At 36.2% G+C, this 15714-nt stretch overlaps 3 protein-coding genes and 1 long non-coding RNA gene across 6 annotated transcripts; 3 read left to right on the forward strand and 1 right to left on the reverse strand.

Moving 5' to 3' along the window:
- Positions 1 to 950: 950 nt before the first annotated feature.
- Positions 951 to 4320, reverse strand: LOC129294471 (uncharacterized). Its single transcript, XM_054932876.1, has 8 exons — positions 4150 to 4320; positions 3583 to 3786; positions 2958 to 3018; positions 2769 to 2805; positions 2190 to 2267; positions 2040 to 2112; positions 1435 to 1474; positions 951 to 1318 (listed from the first exon to the last, which is right to left on the reverse strand). The coding sequence occupies exons 1-8, from the start codon at positions 4189 to 4191 to the stop codon at positions 1269 to 1271; spliced, it is 585 nt and encodes a 194-aa protein (XP_054788851.1). The 5' UTR covers positions 4192 to 4320; the 3' UTR covers positions 951 to 1268.
- A 3010-nt stretch (positions 4321 to 7330) lies between these two features.
- LOC129294411 (uncharacterized) lies at positions 7331 to 8477 on the forward strand. The gene has a single exon (XM_054932760.1). The coding sequence runs from the start codon at positions 7663 to 7665 to the stop codon at positions 8323 to 8325; it is 663 nt and encodes a 220-aa protein (XP_054788735.1). The 5' UTR covers positions 7331 to 7662; the 3' UTR covers positions 8326 to 8477.
- Positions 8478 to 9466: 989 nt separating this feature from the next.
- On the forward strand, positions 9467 to 12681 carry LOC129294410 (ultraviolet-B receptor UVR8). 3 transcript variants are annotated; one of them, XM_054932759.1, is made up of 5 exons: positions 9472 to 9631; positions 9922 to 10095; positions 10849 to 10884; positions 11017 to 11165; positions 11260 to 12681. In XM_054932759.1, exons 1-5 carry the CDS (start codon positions 9538 to 9540, stop codon positions 12541 to 12543), a joined length of 1737 nt encoding a protein of 578 aa, XP_054788734.1. In that variant the 5' UTR covers positions 9472 to 9537; the 3' UTR covers positions 12544 to 12681. The 3 variants fall into 3 exon arrangements, with proteins under 3 accessions (XP_054788732.1, XP_054788734.1, XP_054788733.1); XM_054932757.1 differs by having other exon boundaries at positions 9467 to 9631; positions 10849 to 11165; XM_054932758.1 differs by having other exon boundaries at positions 9477 to 9631; positions 9896 to 10095; positions 10849 to 11165.
- A 1946-nt stretch (positions 12682 to 14627) lies between these two features.
- On the forward strand, positions 14628 to 15439 carry LOC129294819 (uncharacterized). The gene is made up of 2 exons (XR_008589452.1): positions 14628 to 14856; positions 14986 to 15439. It is a non-coding gene; the product is annotated as an uncharacterized LOC129294819 (long non-coding RNA).
- The last annotated feature ends 275 nt before the right edge of the window (positions 15440 to 15714 follow it).

Genomic DNA, 15714 nt, shown 5'->3' on the forward strand with positions numbered 1-15714 from the left:
AAATGCCCGTGATTCTTAAGGCTAAAGCTGTAATTTCAGAATATCGGGCAAGTTGCGACCAAAGATTTGTTTTTGAGGATGCAAATGAAAAATTCAGCAGCTGACTGTGTGGCAATTTCCTAAGGTGGGATGCTTGAAAGTCAACTTTGATGGTGCTTTTCATGCTAAAGACAACAGTGCTGCCATTGGTATTATTTGCAGAGATGAATGGGGAGACATCAAATGGGTTTACGTGAAAAAAATCAAGTCACTACCAACATTCATGACAGAAGCTTTGGCCCTAAAATAGCTTTAATGATTGCAGTTGACTTGGGTAATGCAAATGTTATTTTTTAGAGTGATTGTCTCTTGTGAACTGTGAGCAAAGGTCTGACATTGGTTAATAGATTTGTAGAGGTCCGATCTTAGATTTAATTGATCGAATGACGTCAGATGCTGGGTTCTCTCTTTCTTTCACTCGGCATGAAGGTAACAAGGCAGCTGATCATTTAGCTTGTAATAATGTGTACCCTCTCAGATGGGTGGTGGCGCTATCACTTCATCTAATATTCTAGCCGTTGATTTCATGGAAGCCTCTTTGAATTTAGATCAACCTTCTTCTAGGATTGACAGACTGGGCGTTGGGTGACCCTCACCTTTTATTTCTTTTTGTTTGTGCCCTGTTTTTTTCCCCTGTTTGGTTTTAGTTTCGATTATCTTTGTTTTTTAAGCTTTTGCTGATACGTTGTTATGGTCCCTTTTGATTTGGTTATTGAATGCATACTCTGTTGGTCAAAAAGAAGATCGAGTGTTTTATAAAACTTCTTGCATATTATATCACATTATTATTGAATAACCCGATTGTAAAATCATTAAAAACAATTGTATGCAAATTGAATAGCGATGTGTTCCTCAGTTTTAATTAAGTTCCCATTTTCTTTTGGGGGCAAGCATCCGTCTAGATTCTAGAGTAATAAATAAGGATTTTTATTGGTTTCTCGAAGGGCCAAAGAAGACAATGTTGCTGTGCATCGCGGATAAATGTACACCCAGTAGGTTTAGAGTCAGCCTCAGTCTCAAAAAGTTTGACCACTGCGACAACTACAAGTGAATAAAATCCATACAATCTGAAGCCCTAAAAGAAATTCGCATCCAAATAATCAATCCTAGTAAATGAGTTGGGTGGGTGAGAAAAATTTTGTAGGCCACTTCGATTGAACTCTTCAAACGTCTCAGAAACTCAAGCGACCACAGCATGCATTTGGAGGCTGATTATTAATCACCATTTGTCAAAGCAGGGCCAACTTCCCAGTCACCGAATCCACATATGCTTTTGGACCTTGCCAATTTCACATTCATATGTATAGGATATGCATATTAGTTTCAGATTCAATACAACCATGTTCAGTTTCTCTCTGAGAACAAAACATCAAAAGCATCAAATCACAAGCTTACCAGGTCCAACTGCAAGAACGGTCTTTGACCCTGCCGCAACCTGAAATACCGAAAAGGATTAGGAAAAGAGCCCATAATCCATCCCTTGCAAACAACTGCATGATATTTACATTCATCCAGGCACAACTAAATTCTAGAATGCTTCACTGTCCTAAGACCATTCTATTTCACATCATCAGTTATATGCCAAGTTTAGGTTACGTGAGCAACATGTAATTCTACAGCAGTGTATAAAACAATAACTTTTGTGCCATGTGCGTCAGACTTTGGTGTCTCGTTAGTTAGTACCTAGGACGAACATATGGTGGTTCTCTCATGTTACGCAACAATCATCTGATCGTCAGAAATCTTGGATTTTAGGCACATTCCAAAGAAATGAGAGTAACTGGGGAAATAACCCAAGAAGAGAAAAATCAAGCATTTGCAAGTTCACCCTTGAATCCCATCAAAGCCTCAATCAATTCATTTCAACCATTATAAGAAGACAAACCATATCAAATTTCACATAATTTTCACATGAGGTGTTTCACTGGATGCTACATGCCATCAAGGTAGTTTTTTGCGGTACTACAATTATATTATTATGCCAAAGTGCAAAGCATTACCTGCGTTCGTCCAGCATCAGCAACAACAAAAGTAGGAAGGCCAATACTCTCAGCTGCTTCCTTTAGCTTATTCCTGTGTTTGCAAGGAAAGTGAAGGGATGAATCCCATGTACTAGACTGGAGACTGACAATACAAAAAAGCCTCCTTACATTTCTTGTTGATTCTTGCAAGTCAGAACAATTTTTGGTTGGCCAAGCTGTTCCCATTGTCTCAAAAGGGATCGATGGCTGCAAAAGAAGTCAGTGGGGGAGCTTACCACATCAGCAAAAGTGAAAAGCAGAGAATATAACAATTTAGATTAACCCTGAAGCGAAATTCACTTTAAATAATACATTATGATGTCAATGTTCTTGAGTATGATATAACAGTCCTTGCTGAGTGATCAACATCTCCATGTTTGAGATAACAAGTTTGATACATGCACGCACGCACAAAAGCCCCCACCCACCTGCCCAACCCATGACATTATAAATGTCAACAAGGACTTTCCCCTTGCCTTCCTCCTTCCCCCTAGCTCCCCAAAAAATAACAAAGCATTACCGAATTTTCATAAAACATGAACAACCATTCGACTATTCAATGGTTACAGTTTCAATTTCAAATTCTACAAGCAAAAGCAAAACACTGAAGGCAAAAGTGTGTAAGGGTTGCAGATCAGTGGATTGGTTTGGCGAGTTCCACATGAAAACAGTGAGATCTCAAGGCTCAGAAAATACACTTCAAAGTACCTGTGCATTAGTTCAGCATACATTCCAGTGGCAGCATCTGCAAAAACAGCAAATGTAAACAAAAAGATATAAATTGATAAGACAAATCCCGATGGGTAATCAATTACATACAGCACATAATAATAAAGAGACTTTACATATCAAGATGAAGCGCAAAACCTCAAATTTAATAATGGTTTGGTATCTTACGAGCACACTGGGATGCTATCTTTCCTGATTTCATCTTTAGGTCTTGTCTTACTACCAGAACCTGGCGCATACAGTTCAAACATTGAAACCAGAAATATCTCAGCCAACAAAAGAAGTCTTTCAATAAAATTAAACTCAATGCTTTCACGCTCAAATTAACCTCAAACATACATGGCCTCAAAACAAAAATAGGAGATTAATTACATTAGCGACTGAATAATCAATCTACTGCAACAAAATATAAAATGTAGCACAATTACTGGAAGATGCTTCATGCTTTATATAGGCATAGCAGCTACAGCTGTGGTTTTTATGCTACATCGTCTGCTTCAGTGCATGTAATTGAATTCCTAAAAGTTCAGTGAAAACTGATGGCATTTTATACTGTACTAATTCATCATAAATTCTGTTCATTTTGAAACTTATCTTCTCAATGACTCTGACAGTATAGGCACAACTTGACTACTTGAGTTACGCACATACAACCAACAAACTAAAATTCGTTATTTACATGAGGTAAAATTAATCTATCAAAGAATCATGAAAGGGATTAAAAAGCAATTTAACCCCTCTCCCGAAAAAAAAAAAACACTTGAGAAAGCGATGACAAGGTAAAGCAACAAACCATTTTAAGCTCTTGATCACCATTGCTTGGGACTGACAGTTGCCGTTGGAGCTTGCTCGATGATAAATTTTTCTTTGTTGAGTAATTTCTACCGGGCTTTGATAAATCGAACAACAGCCCAATAATGAAGCCTATAACAAGACCTGGAATGAAGTTCTCTGGCCTGAAACTTACTCCTAACCACTCTCTTTCTTGCTTTTGTTGCTGCGTGTGTGTCCAGACAGGCAAATGAAAACATTGAAAAGGAAACAAAACAGATGACAAAAGTCAACATATTATCAAATCATACGAGTAGAAACATATTTAATTTTCAATGGGAGGAAAGAAAGTGGCTCAGTATATACAAATTTCGGAAGTCCCCTTTTCAGAGAGTTCACGGAAATATCAGAACAGAGATACTCGAGAAGTGCAATCTAGAAACGGTAAGAAATTATGAACCGTCGGCTCAGTAGATTTGTAAACCAAGCCCCAAGCACTTTAATTTCTATACCAGAACTTACGAGCCCTTCTGTGGAGTGTGTAGAAGAACGTTGAAAAAATAGTTAAGAAGAGGGAGATAGAAATTACCTCCTCCCGAGGCCGGCTATTTTTTTGGAACGAAGGGAACATTTGATTGGTAGTTGGTTTGATGCATCAAAGCAAGGGGAAGGACACAAACGGGGAAAGATGAGATTTTTGAAGTCCCACTGCTCTCGGTTCCTCCCGTTTCCTCTGTAGGGAATGGACATCGAGGAGATAAATGAAGTGGGTGTTCTCTTTTGCCCTTGCTTCTCTTCTCCCTGGTGAACGCAGATATGCTCATTTTTACTTCCTATGCTGAAAATAATGACTTTTAACTGTTTTGTGTTTAGTAATCTCAAAAAAAAAAAACTTATATACTTAAATTTATATATTTAAAATATTTATATTCAATTAAATCTAAATATATAAAATTTTTTATAATTTATTTTTCTATAATAATTTTTTGTTATTGCTTAAATTAATACATTAAGATTCACATATTATAATTTAATTTAATATAAGTATATTAAGTATATAAAGCTAAGTATATAGGTCTTACCCTTTCATGAGACCCTCCTTCTATTTTTGGAAAAATTATGTAAGAAAAGGAATGTTTTTATAAATTTTTTTTTGGATTAAATTACAAAAGCATCCAATAGCTTAAAGTGAGAAAAATAATAAAAATATGTATAACGTTATTAGAATTGGTGTAAAAATGATCAAATTGTTAACTTTACCCTAACATCGTTAGTTTCTAGTATTAAATGTTGACTGTACTTACTACGTGTCAACCTTTGCTAACGTGGATTAAAAATGGATTAAAATACTTATGAAATCATTAGTCAGGAGTATCTAATGACTTAAAGTGAGGAAAAAAATACTCATAATGTCACTAGAGTTTGTGCAAAAGTAATCAATCCATCAAATTTCAAAAATGTTGGTTGTTTAGCTAACATCTAAGTAAAAGTTGACCATTTTTTTGCTAGCATAAACAAAAAAATATTCTCGAGTGAAATTCCATGGAAGTTGATCAGTTATTGTATGAATATTATATGAAAAAATGTCATTTTGACCGAACATTAAGTTAAGTCATTTGTTTCTTTGTAGTATTGGCAAAAACCATTTAACAATTTTAAATCTATCATTAATAAAATTACTTAAAATTGTGATAATGTTTTCAAGGTAGGTAATGTAGAATGTGTGTTTAGTCTTAGATCTTCAATTGTGTACAACTTATCTTACTGTGTTAAATAGCAGGTTTTGTAGATAAAAAAGAGTGGAGAGAAAGGGAGAAAAGGAGTGCGATATGTTTATGAAAAAATAAGATTTTATGGGACACGTCATTAATCAACCTCCGTAGAAATTAACTTGAGAATATTTTTTGTATGTGTTAGTGAAAAAATAGTTAATTTATGCTTAGATGCCAACAAAACGGTCAATGTTTAAGAGATTTGATGGATTGATCGTTTTTGCACTAATTTCAATAATGTTATGGGTATTTTTATCATTCTATTGAATGTTCTTGGCCGATGATTTCATGAATGTTTTTGTCCTTTTTATAGTGCACATAAGCAAAGATTGACATGTGATAAGTACAGTTAGTATTTAACACTGAAAACTAACGGCATTAGGGTAAAGATAATGGTCTAATTACTTTTGCACAAATTTTGACAACATTGTGGATATTTTTATTATTTTCTCATTTTAAGTTACTAAATGCTCATAATTAACCGCTCGGTGGATATTTTTACGCCTTAACTCTTCTAATTTTTTGCCAATATTTTTATTAATTAACGAAACCTGTTTTGTCATGGATTTGTAAAAATATAATCATTTTCTTGAGACATGATTATTATTATATTTGTCGTATCTATGATATGAAAAGACCATGATACCATAACTTCACACTTGTTTAGTCATGAGTTATGAAATTTTAGTTTTAAATTTGTGATGACCAATTATAAATATGAGAGGATAACATTTTATGTGGTCTTGTGTTTACAATTGTTCATCACAAAATTTACAACTGAACAAGAACAAAGTTGAGATAATATAATTTTTTCACCATCCCAGATTATAGTCCTATTTTTTAAAATAGGTGATATTTATCTTTAAATAAATCTCTCATTTGAGAATTGATTTATACATTATTTTACTTTTAATTATCAAAAGAATGACAAATAAATTATTCAAAAATAAAAAAATAAAAATTTAATCCCGCATAATAATACCTGCTAAGTCTCAAAAAACTTAATTGTCGATAAAGTTTTTATGAAATGACAAAAAATAATTTTTAATTTAAAAAAGTGCAGTATTTTTTTTGTTTGCAATTTTAGTTATGGAATATACAATTCTGGTTCAATAAATGACAAAGTGGCTTTGTCACTTACTAAACCAAAGTTATAAGTAGAAAAAAAAATTTGTTGCACTTTACTAATTAAAGAGAATTAGTAAGAAAAATTTTTGAATCTCTATACTACTTTAGTCATTTATTAAATCAGAATTGTGAATTTTAAAATCAAAGTTGTGAATAAAAAAAATAGTAAAAGAAAGTGATGAATGCCTAAACTACATTAATCATTTGTTGTATGAAAATTATGAATTTCATAACTACAATTATAAACAAAAAACTTTGTTATACCTTTTTAAGTTAAAGTGTATTTTTGTCATTTCATTACAAAATTTAATCACAATTAGATCTCTTAATACTTAAAATGTATTATCACATTTTTCATGATTAAATTGTCATTTTTTTATGTTGAAGGGATGTATTTGTCATTCTCCCTTTATTATTTGCACTTCTTATATTAAAAGAAAAAAAAAGGAATAATAAAGCTAGTTTAGCCGGGGTTGTCACTAGTCAAATCTTCTCCTAATAATCTGCTTGGCCTGCTCTTCCACTAATAAATTACATAGATCAATTGAGATATAAATGCACTTTTGTTTAAAAAATGCAAGTTATTTTTAATTAAATTTTACTCTTAAATAAAGTAATTAAATATTTTTAAATTAATATAATTTTTTATATTTATTCTTATTTAATAAATTTTTTTAATTCAAAATAAAATATAAAATAATTTATTCATTACAAGTACTTTTTTTAAAAAATATTAATTATATTTTAAAATATTAAAATGAGTTATACTTTTAAATATACAACTCTTATTATCGGAGGGAATGTATTTTTGTTTGACCTTGAATACACACACATGTATATAAAGTTAACATAATTAGTGCAGTGAATTGATCATTACTTAATTCCTCCCCCAATAAATTACAATGAAAATGAAAAATATTTAAAAATGTAAACGAACGAGAAATTAAACACCAAGCGATGGCTTGTAGCAGCATATGGCCGCAAGGCGCATCCATTCTTTTTAAACAGTGTCATGTGAGAGGGACGATGCGGATGCGTGTGGGTAACGGCCTAACGGGGCAGGGGAAGCGTGGCGTTGCCAGCGATGATAAAGTAAGCAAAGCAATGGATTCCCTCCCCCTTCGCCTGCCCTTCACGTCTCCCTCAATTTTCCTCATCCATTCCCCATTACATATCCATTTCCCTCTCACCTTCTCCTTGACATGGATTCTGCAACCCCCTCTCCTCCCTTCTCCCACCCCCAGCCCATCTCCGATCGCATCCTCCGCGCTCTCCGCCACCCTCTCCTCCTCCTCCACCGCTCCCACTCCTCCTTCTTCATTCTTGGCGCCACCGCTAATGTCTACACCGTCACCCTCTCCTCCCTCCCCTCCTGCTCCTGCCCCGACCGCACTTCCCCTTGCAAGCACATCCTCTTCGTTCTCATTCGAGTACTCGGCCTCCCCCCCGATCACTTCTCCCTCCGCCGCCGTACCATCCGCCCCTCCCAGCTCCGCCGCCTTCTTGACCTCCCCACCCTCCCCGACGCCCTCGCCGGTGCCTCCCTCCGCCAGAGGTTTCACCAGCTTTTCTTCAGCGAAAGGCAGGAGCCCCGTGTAGAGGTGGAGGATGGCACCTCATGCCCGATTTGTCTGGAGGAAATCGGGAAGGATGACGAGGTCGTCGCCTGTGGAACGTGCCGGAATCCCATTCATGATGAATGTTTGGTGAAGTGGAAGAGAAGCAGGGGGCGGAGAATGACTAGTTGCGTGATTTGTAGGGCAAGATGGAGGGGCACGAATGATCAGGATCAGTATCTAAATCTCTCTGCTTACATTAGTCAGGACGACCCAGCCGAGACCAGTGGGCGTCCCTGCGCCTGTTAATTCTATTTGTTACTTCGTAATATATTCCTGTAGATGACGAAAATTCCTAGCTGTAATTGTAGGATAACTCATTCTTAAATTCCCGATCAATTTGTAAATTGTAAGAAAGACGAGAAATTGTTTGAAGTTTATTAGCAATTCGTTATTGTTAATCCGCGGGTCTTGGCTGCAAGCTTATTAGGTTGATGCAGACCGGAATGCTTCGGTTGGAAAGCTCGATGCAGAAAGCATTTCACACGGTGGTCCATGGTTTCTGTGACCTTATAATGTTAGCGTGACGTTGCAGGTAATAAAACGACGGCGACGTAACTCATCGTGCTTCGACGCACCCCTGGGAGAAATATATTTTTTTATCAATGCCTTATCTGAACCATATTCCATTCTTCATGCCCCAACTACGTAATACACTTCGCTAATGCTTAGAGCTAGAGAACCATCTCAAATCCCCACTCAACACCGCATTCCGCATATGCCTCAAAAATGGTGAAGTAATCTGACGATCAATTCCCAAATTTTCAATGCCGTCTTTGACGATTAAGCTTTACAAGATATAAAGTTTTCATCAATTATAATCTATTAATTCTATTGAATAAGACCCGGGGTGAGAATTGAGATAATCCTGCTCCCATCTTTTGATTTTCATTTAATCGTTGGATTAACATGGATAAGGATTGAGCCCAACAAGTATCACCAAAAGACGGATACGTGGTACTCTTCTCTTTGAACCCAGTATACACAATCGTTGTTATTTTGTTTTTGTACTTCTGGTTTGAATAAGGAGAAGGGAGGAAGGGAATAAAAAAATTATTTATTTTGCTTTACTTTTATTGTCATATGAGCATGATAATGAAAGGATACAAATCACTGCTTAAGAAGCAATTTCCGTGTCTAATTTGCTAATCGAGAAAGTTAAACACGTATGCAGTCGACAAGCAAGAGCAAACCACCAAAATTTAAAGGGTAGATTTTTTTTTTCTTCGTGGAACTGAAGGCATAAGTATGGTATACTATATAATAAAATATGTGGTGACCGGGAAAAGGTTGCAGTTAATTTATTTTCTTACGAACTTGATCCTGTCTCTTTCCTCCACCTGTTTCATTTGCCTACCAACTTGACGGCTGTTACAAGCTCAGTATAATAAGAGCTTCGGGTTTTATGCAGTCACAAACAGAACCAGGCATTGCTACTTAAAAATTCCGTGGCAGGAGATAATGGAGGACGCTGCGAATTTTCCCAACTCCGGCAATTTATCTCGTAAAGTAGTCGCCGTAGCCGCCGGCGAAGCACATACTCTGGCTCTAACCGGTAAGACTTGTCAATTTTATCGGAACACTGTTTTGGGCTATCAATCGTATGGCAAATCTTTATTATCTTCTGGGATATGTTCCGGAGAATAGGATCTCATGCCTGAAATAAAAATTTTGGCATTTGTTTATCTAGGGGTGCTCAACTAGCTTGTGTGATGGTTGAGTTGGACGCCGTTGAGAAGTTTCTTGCTTTGCCATTATGATGGCAATGAGAGGGAATTGTATCTTTATTTCTGTAATTTTTAACACTTATTTTATGTAGGGGAACTTTTATGTTTCTGATTGTAGGCGATGGGTGTGTATATTCTTGGGGAAGAGGAATATTGGGGCGGCTTGGGCGAGGCTCAGAAGAGGACGAACTTTTCCCTGTGCAGGTCAAGTTTGAGAACCCCAATACATCAGGAGACACTAATAAAATTGTCGGAATTGCTGCCGGGGCCTATCATAGTCTTGCTCTCGCAGGTCGTAAGAATTTTAACCTTTGATTTTGTTCTTTCTTGCCACTCTCCTATAATTTTTTATTTTGTCAGTATTGAGCTCGGTCTGGGGGGAAAACTGGAAAAATGCGAGGTTGGACTAGAAGAGAAGAGTGAAGATGGAAATGTTTTGATTATCATTTATTGGTGTTTATAGGTGGATGAAAGATGAATTAAGATGTATTTCAATTTCAAATGTCTTTCATCTTTCCTGGAAACAAACAAGTGTAATATGATTTACTATCCAAGTTTTCAACTGGTTTATTTTCCATCGCCCATCTTTCATCTGCACCAAGCAGCCCCTTCCCAAGTTTTGGTCGATTTTCTAAGTTTTTTTCCTTCTTGTCATCCTTTGGTGCATGATATTAAGTAAAATCCTCAGAATATAGGATCCTACTGAATATGTGCACCTGCTTACTTTTAATCTTGACGATTCACATGCTGGCTAAATTTATCCATATTTTGCCTCTCAGTGCAATGGATATGCATGTTCAATTATTATCTGCTTACAACAGATTCCTTATGGGTACCCTTCAGAGTAAATATTTTGTGCATATTCTATATTTCACACTTCTAGACCTTATGTCAGAATAGAGATGACACAACATGCAATATGTAATAGAATGCAACCTGATAACACAAAGTATGTCTCTGGGGTAAACTTAGGGCTGCTTCATCTAACTGGAATTTGAAGCACGTTCCTCCAGTTTAATTTTTGCTGCCGTGTGTGTTTTGACAGATGATGGATCAGTCTGGTGCTGGGGTTACAATATCTGTATCCTTAACATGGTTGTAGTGCCTTGTGAAACAGTGAAGGTCCGATTCAAAAAATTACTAGTTTCTACTTCCATTGTTCTGTATGTTTGTTGGTTTGTATTATTCAACTATTTCCTTGACTATTGTATGGATGGTCAACTTGGTATTAATGAAGAGGACTCCCCTGCCTCTAGTGGAGATAAGTCTCTAGTGCCCTGCCTATTGAACAAGTTTCTTGAGTTGCAACCTCCCAACTCTTCAACAGACACGCCAGAAGAAGAAAGTAAGGCATCCCTAAAGGTATTGCTTAATTGCATACATTCTGTTCTCTGACATACAAAAAGGCCAAGGTGAGATAGCCATTAATTTGCTTTTGCGTGTTCATATGTTGCAGATATGTTCTGTCAAAGCAGGAGGAATGATGTCTCTGGCTATTGATAACCTTGGGGCCCTATGGATGTGGGGAAACTGTCCACAGAAAAGCAAAGAAGGAGGTTTCTCTCTTGTGAGCAGTTTCATTCCCACACCAGTATGGGATTTTCACGGTCATACTGTTGTCAAGGTTGCGTGTGGAAATGAGCATGTTGTGGCACTGGTTACTGCAGGAGAGTCATATGTAGGTGATGACCTCGTGTGCTACTCTTGGGGTAATAACAACCATGGTCAATTAGGCTTGGGGGATAGGGAGAGCAGATCAAATCCAGAAGTCATAAAAGCATTTGACCAGGAGTCCCCATGGGCAATTTATGAGGTAGCTTGTGGTGCCTTTCACACTGCTTTGCTCACTCGCAAAAAGAGTCCCAATGACACATCAGCAAGCATGTGCTGGACGTTTGGCCTTGGGGATAATGGGCAACTTGGGCATGGAACCACACAAAGCGAATTGCTTCCTAGGCCTGTTAAAGAATTGCCACAAAATGCACATCTAATTTCAGTTGACTGTGGCTTGTTTCATACTAGTGTTGTTTCATCAGCCGGAGATGTCTGGTCATGGGGAATGGAGAAGGGCCTTGGTCTGTGCCCCGATGCTAGTTTTACTGGAACTGATTCCGGGGACGCGCTCTCTCCCCTTGTTATCTCGTGCACGCCATATCAGCCTAGGTTTCCAGAGCCAGTCCAAGTTGCTTGTGGAGCTGCGCATACTGTTATTGTTGCACAGGAGGGATATAAGATTTGGTCTTGGGGGAGGGGAAGGAGTGGGGTTCTGGGAAATGGCAAGGCAGTGGATTTTTACACTCCCACACTGGTGTTATGGCCTCCGCTGATAGAGGATTTCAGGCAAGAGGAGCTGAAGAGTACTGGAGAGCAAGAAAAGATGACAGAAAAAGAGACTGAAGCAGTGACTGAAATAGATGAGAAATTAGCCTCAGCATTGAATGAACTGAAGCTGCTTCAGACGAGGCTTTCTGTGATGGAAAGATATGCCAGTATACTTCATGGTTCAATATTTGGAAAACCTTTCGATGAGCAAGATATCCCGTTGTCGTTAAGGAACTCAGGTGCCTTTGACATTGCTAAGGAATGGGAGAACATGTTAGAGGAAGCAGATCATGGCAAGCTAACTAGGTTGGAAATGTTCTACAGAAACATGCTTGCTGGTGTGAAAGATAAACTAACGAAGAGAAGGATCAGGGAGATTATAAAGGAATGCCTCCACTCTTCAGATTTTGCAAAATGAATAGAACACTGAACACGTTGTAAACAAGAGATCGCACATTACAACGTAATGAACATCATGCACCCATATGTTTCTCATGCTTTTTCAGAATATACTCTGGAAGAACAGGCCTTAAGCTTCGATGCCTTCCAATTTTAATGCGGGTCTAGTATGGTACGTTTGATAGTTTTGGAGGTCTGGTATCTAGAGCCAATAATTTGAGTGGGTTGGGTTTATTTAAATTGAGCTTAAATTATCCAAATATCAAAAAAAAGTTCATATAGTCTAACACTTTTTGGTTTCAAACTTATTTGGACTAGCTTAAATGCTTGAAGTGTTTTAAAATTATTTCTCTCTTTTTTATGCTAAATTTCAAATTTTAACTTAACAATTATTTTTTTAAAATAATATAAACACAACAACACACTTTAAAATACATGAGATAAATCAAAAAATTTTATCAATAGTGATTCCATATCATTCCTAAATCCTAACATAAACTGTATGTGAAATGCCGCCCCATAAAGACAAGTTTTTTTATTTTCCTTGTCACTACTAATTCCAATGCCAAATTTGCATTCAACTTAAGTTTTAATGTTATTTACCTTCAGAAACAATTAATATGCTAAAATGATCGGTAAATCCAACAATCGTTATAAAATAAAAAATTATAGAAGCAACTACTTATAAAATTTGAGCAAAGTTATTTCTTTTTAATTTTGCGTATATTTCTTTTATCGCTTCATGTATTAATATTATAATCAATATCAATTAACATATAAAATTTATAAAAAAAAAGAAGTTGTAAATAATACAATTTATTTCCCAAACTCAGATAGTATAGAGCATAGACGTATGGTTTATATTAAAATATGCACAATTTTATCTTTATTCTTTCAATAACTTTTACATGTCTTTTTGGCAAGGGAAGATGACAAAAAATTTATTTAAATTAGTTAAATGATAGATTGATCTCACAAATAATATAATTCTCCTGGAGTCCCTTAAAATCTTTTTGTCATCAAAGAATTAAAAGAAATGACACTTTTGGCCAAACATGCATCAAAGTTAAAAATTCGTAAGTTTTCATTCACAACTTTGATTTCAATATTAACAAGCTTTGTCCTAAATTTGTAACAATTTATTAGTCATTTGTAAGTTTTGATGTGCAAGTCCAAACAAGCATCAAAATTAAAAATTTGCAAGTTTTCATTTACAACTTTGGTTCTCAGATTAACAACTTTTGTCTCTAAATTTGCAACAATGTATTAGCCATTCGTAAGTCCAAACAAGTATCAGACTTGAAATTTATAAGTCTTCATTCACAACTTTGTTCCTAAGTTAGCAACTTTTGTTCCTAAATTACCAACAATTTATTAACCATTCTGAAGTTCTAGTATGCAAGTCAAAACATGTATCAGAGTTGAAAATTTGCAAGTTTTCATTTACAACTTTAGTTTCAATATTAACAGGTTTTATCTCTAAATTTACAACTATTCAATAAGGAATTATAATTTATTAGTACCCTCATTTTTCAGCTTTAAACATGGAAAGAAAATAAAGACTTTAATCATTTACGTATAATAACTCACATCAATTTCAACTATCATATATGGAAGAGAAAATTTCAAGGAGGAGAGAAAATTTACCCATGTACAGCAAACGTAATAGAGGAAGAATGTTTGCTTATATATATCCACGCATAGCAACTAAACAAAACAAACAACACATGTGCAGAAACTAAAAAAAAAAAAGAACATGAGAACGAGAAAGAGAATGAGAAGGAGGGAGGGGAGAACGGACCAAAAGAATACCACAAATTAAGGTGTGAATGGAGAACCCGAGACAAACCAAAAAAATTTGTAAGTTTTTTCAATGAGGATTGAAATTTTTGTTTACTTTGAGGATAATTTAATCATTCTATTTGATTCTCTAATGATAAAAAATTTTAAGAAACTTTAAAAAAATTATGTCATTTTATAAAATCAACTTATTATTTATTTAATTTAAATAAATTTTTTTGTCATTTTTTAAATTTGGTAAAGTCATTTAACCCAATATCCCTCTCTTCTGATTTGTGATTTCAACATCTCATCAGTATCAGAGCTTTAAGTCGAAGTTTTCTAGGAAGCTTCTTGAACCGACTAATCTCAACCGGTAACCCTTCCAGGGCGTCTCCATTTATTTCTCTCGTTTTCCCTCTCCACTTCTTCAATCTTTGTCATTCATATCATGAAGAGTGAGGATTGGGGAAGTGGACGGAAAAGGAGAGAAAGAAAAAAGCCAGAACATCGCGTGCTTGACAACAACCAAGATCTAACGTGAAGTACTCAGGTGTATTTATTTGTTTATAACAGTGCAAGAAAAAGAGTGACCCAACTCTCACACTTTTTGGTTCTCTCTCTCTCCCCCCTCTCCCCCCTCTGTCTCTCTCTTACAATCCCGAACTAATAAATTCAGCAGATCCCACAAAGACTAGGCGAGGAGCATAGCCGAGCGAAGGCGCCCCTCACCAACCCATCACTTTGTTTCTTGGACTCGCCGATTCTCTCGCTGCGTCGACCGTCGCTGTTTGCCGAGTAGATAAGATGGTCATTCTTAATGAAGAAGGGAGAAGGAGAGTGCTGAAACTAAGGGCGAAGGCGAGAGGGAGAGGCGGCAAGGATCTGTGCGGTATTTGGGCTTGGCGTAAATTGTGTTGCCCAAAATATTAAGATTTTTCTAAATTATTAATTTGGACTCTAAAATTTTTTGAGTTTATTTGAATTGGTTCATCGGATGTGGGCGAATTGCTGCCTCTACTTTGTCTCAAGGTAATAGCTTCATGCAAGATTAACTTATCATTTCACATGTAACTCGCGGCATTATTTACGGAGTGGAGATTATTTTGTTGTTTTTATAAAGAAGAATCCCTGTATATCTGGCCCAGCCTGTAACTTCATTTCATATGATTTTTTTGACACGTAACATGCCTCTTGTGAAATCTCCTACTTCTGACCTTGTGGTCGCTGCGTGCTTTTTCACCTTCGAAGATCTTTTCGCCTTGTATCGCTTTGCCGTGCATGATCACATTCAACACACAACTTGATGTTCAAACATGCTAGAAGTTATTGATGCTTCTTTTCCCCCTTTTTTTAACTATGCACCGGATGCTTCTCCATATGCATTTTAAAAACTTTCGTTGAAAAAGTC

Source organism: Prosopis cineraria, unplaced genomic scaffold (assembly GCF_029017545.1).
Source record: "Prosopis cineraria cultivar Desert tree isolate PC_DT_omini unplaced genomic scaffold, ASM2901754v1 PC15, whole genome shotgun sequence".
In the NCBI taxonomy this organism is placed as follows: Eukaryota; Viridiplantae; Streptophyta; class Magnoliopsida; order Fabales; family Fabaceae; genus Prosopis; species Prosopis cineraria.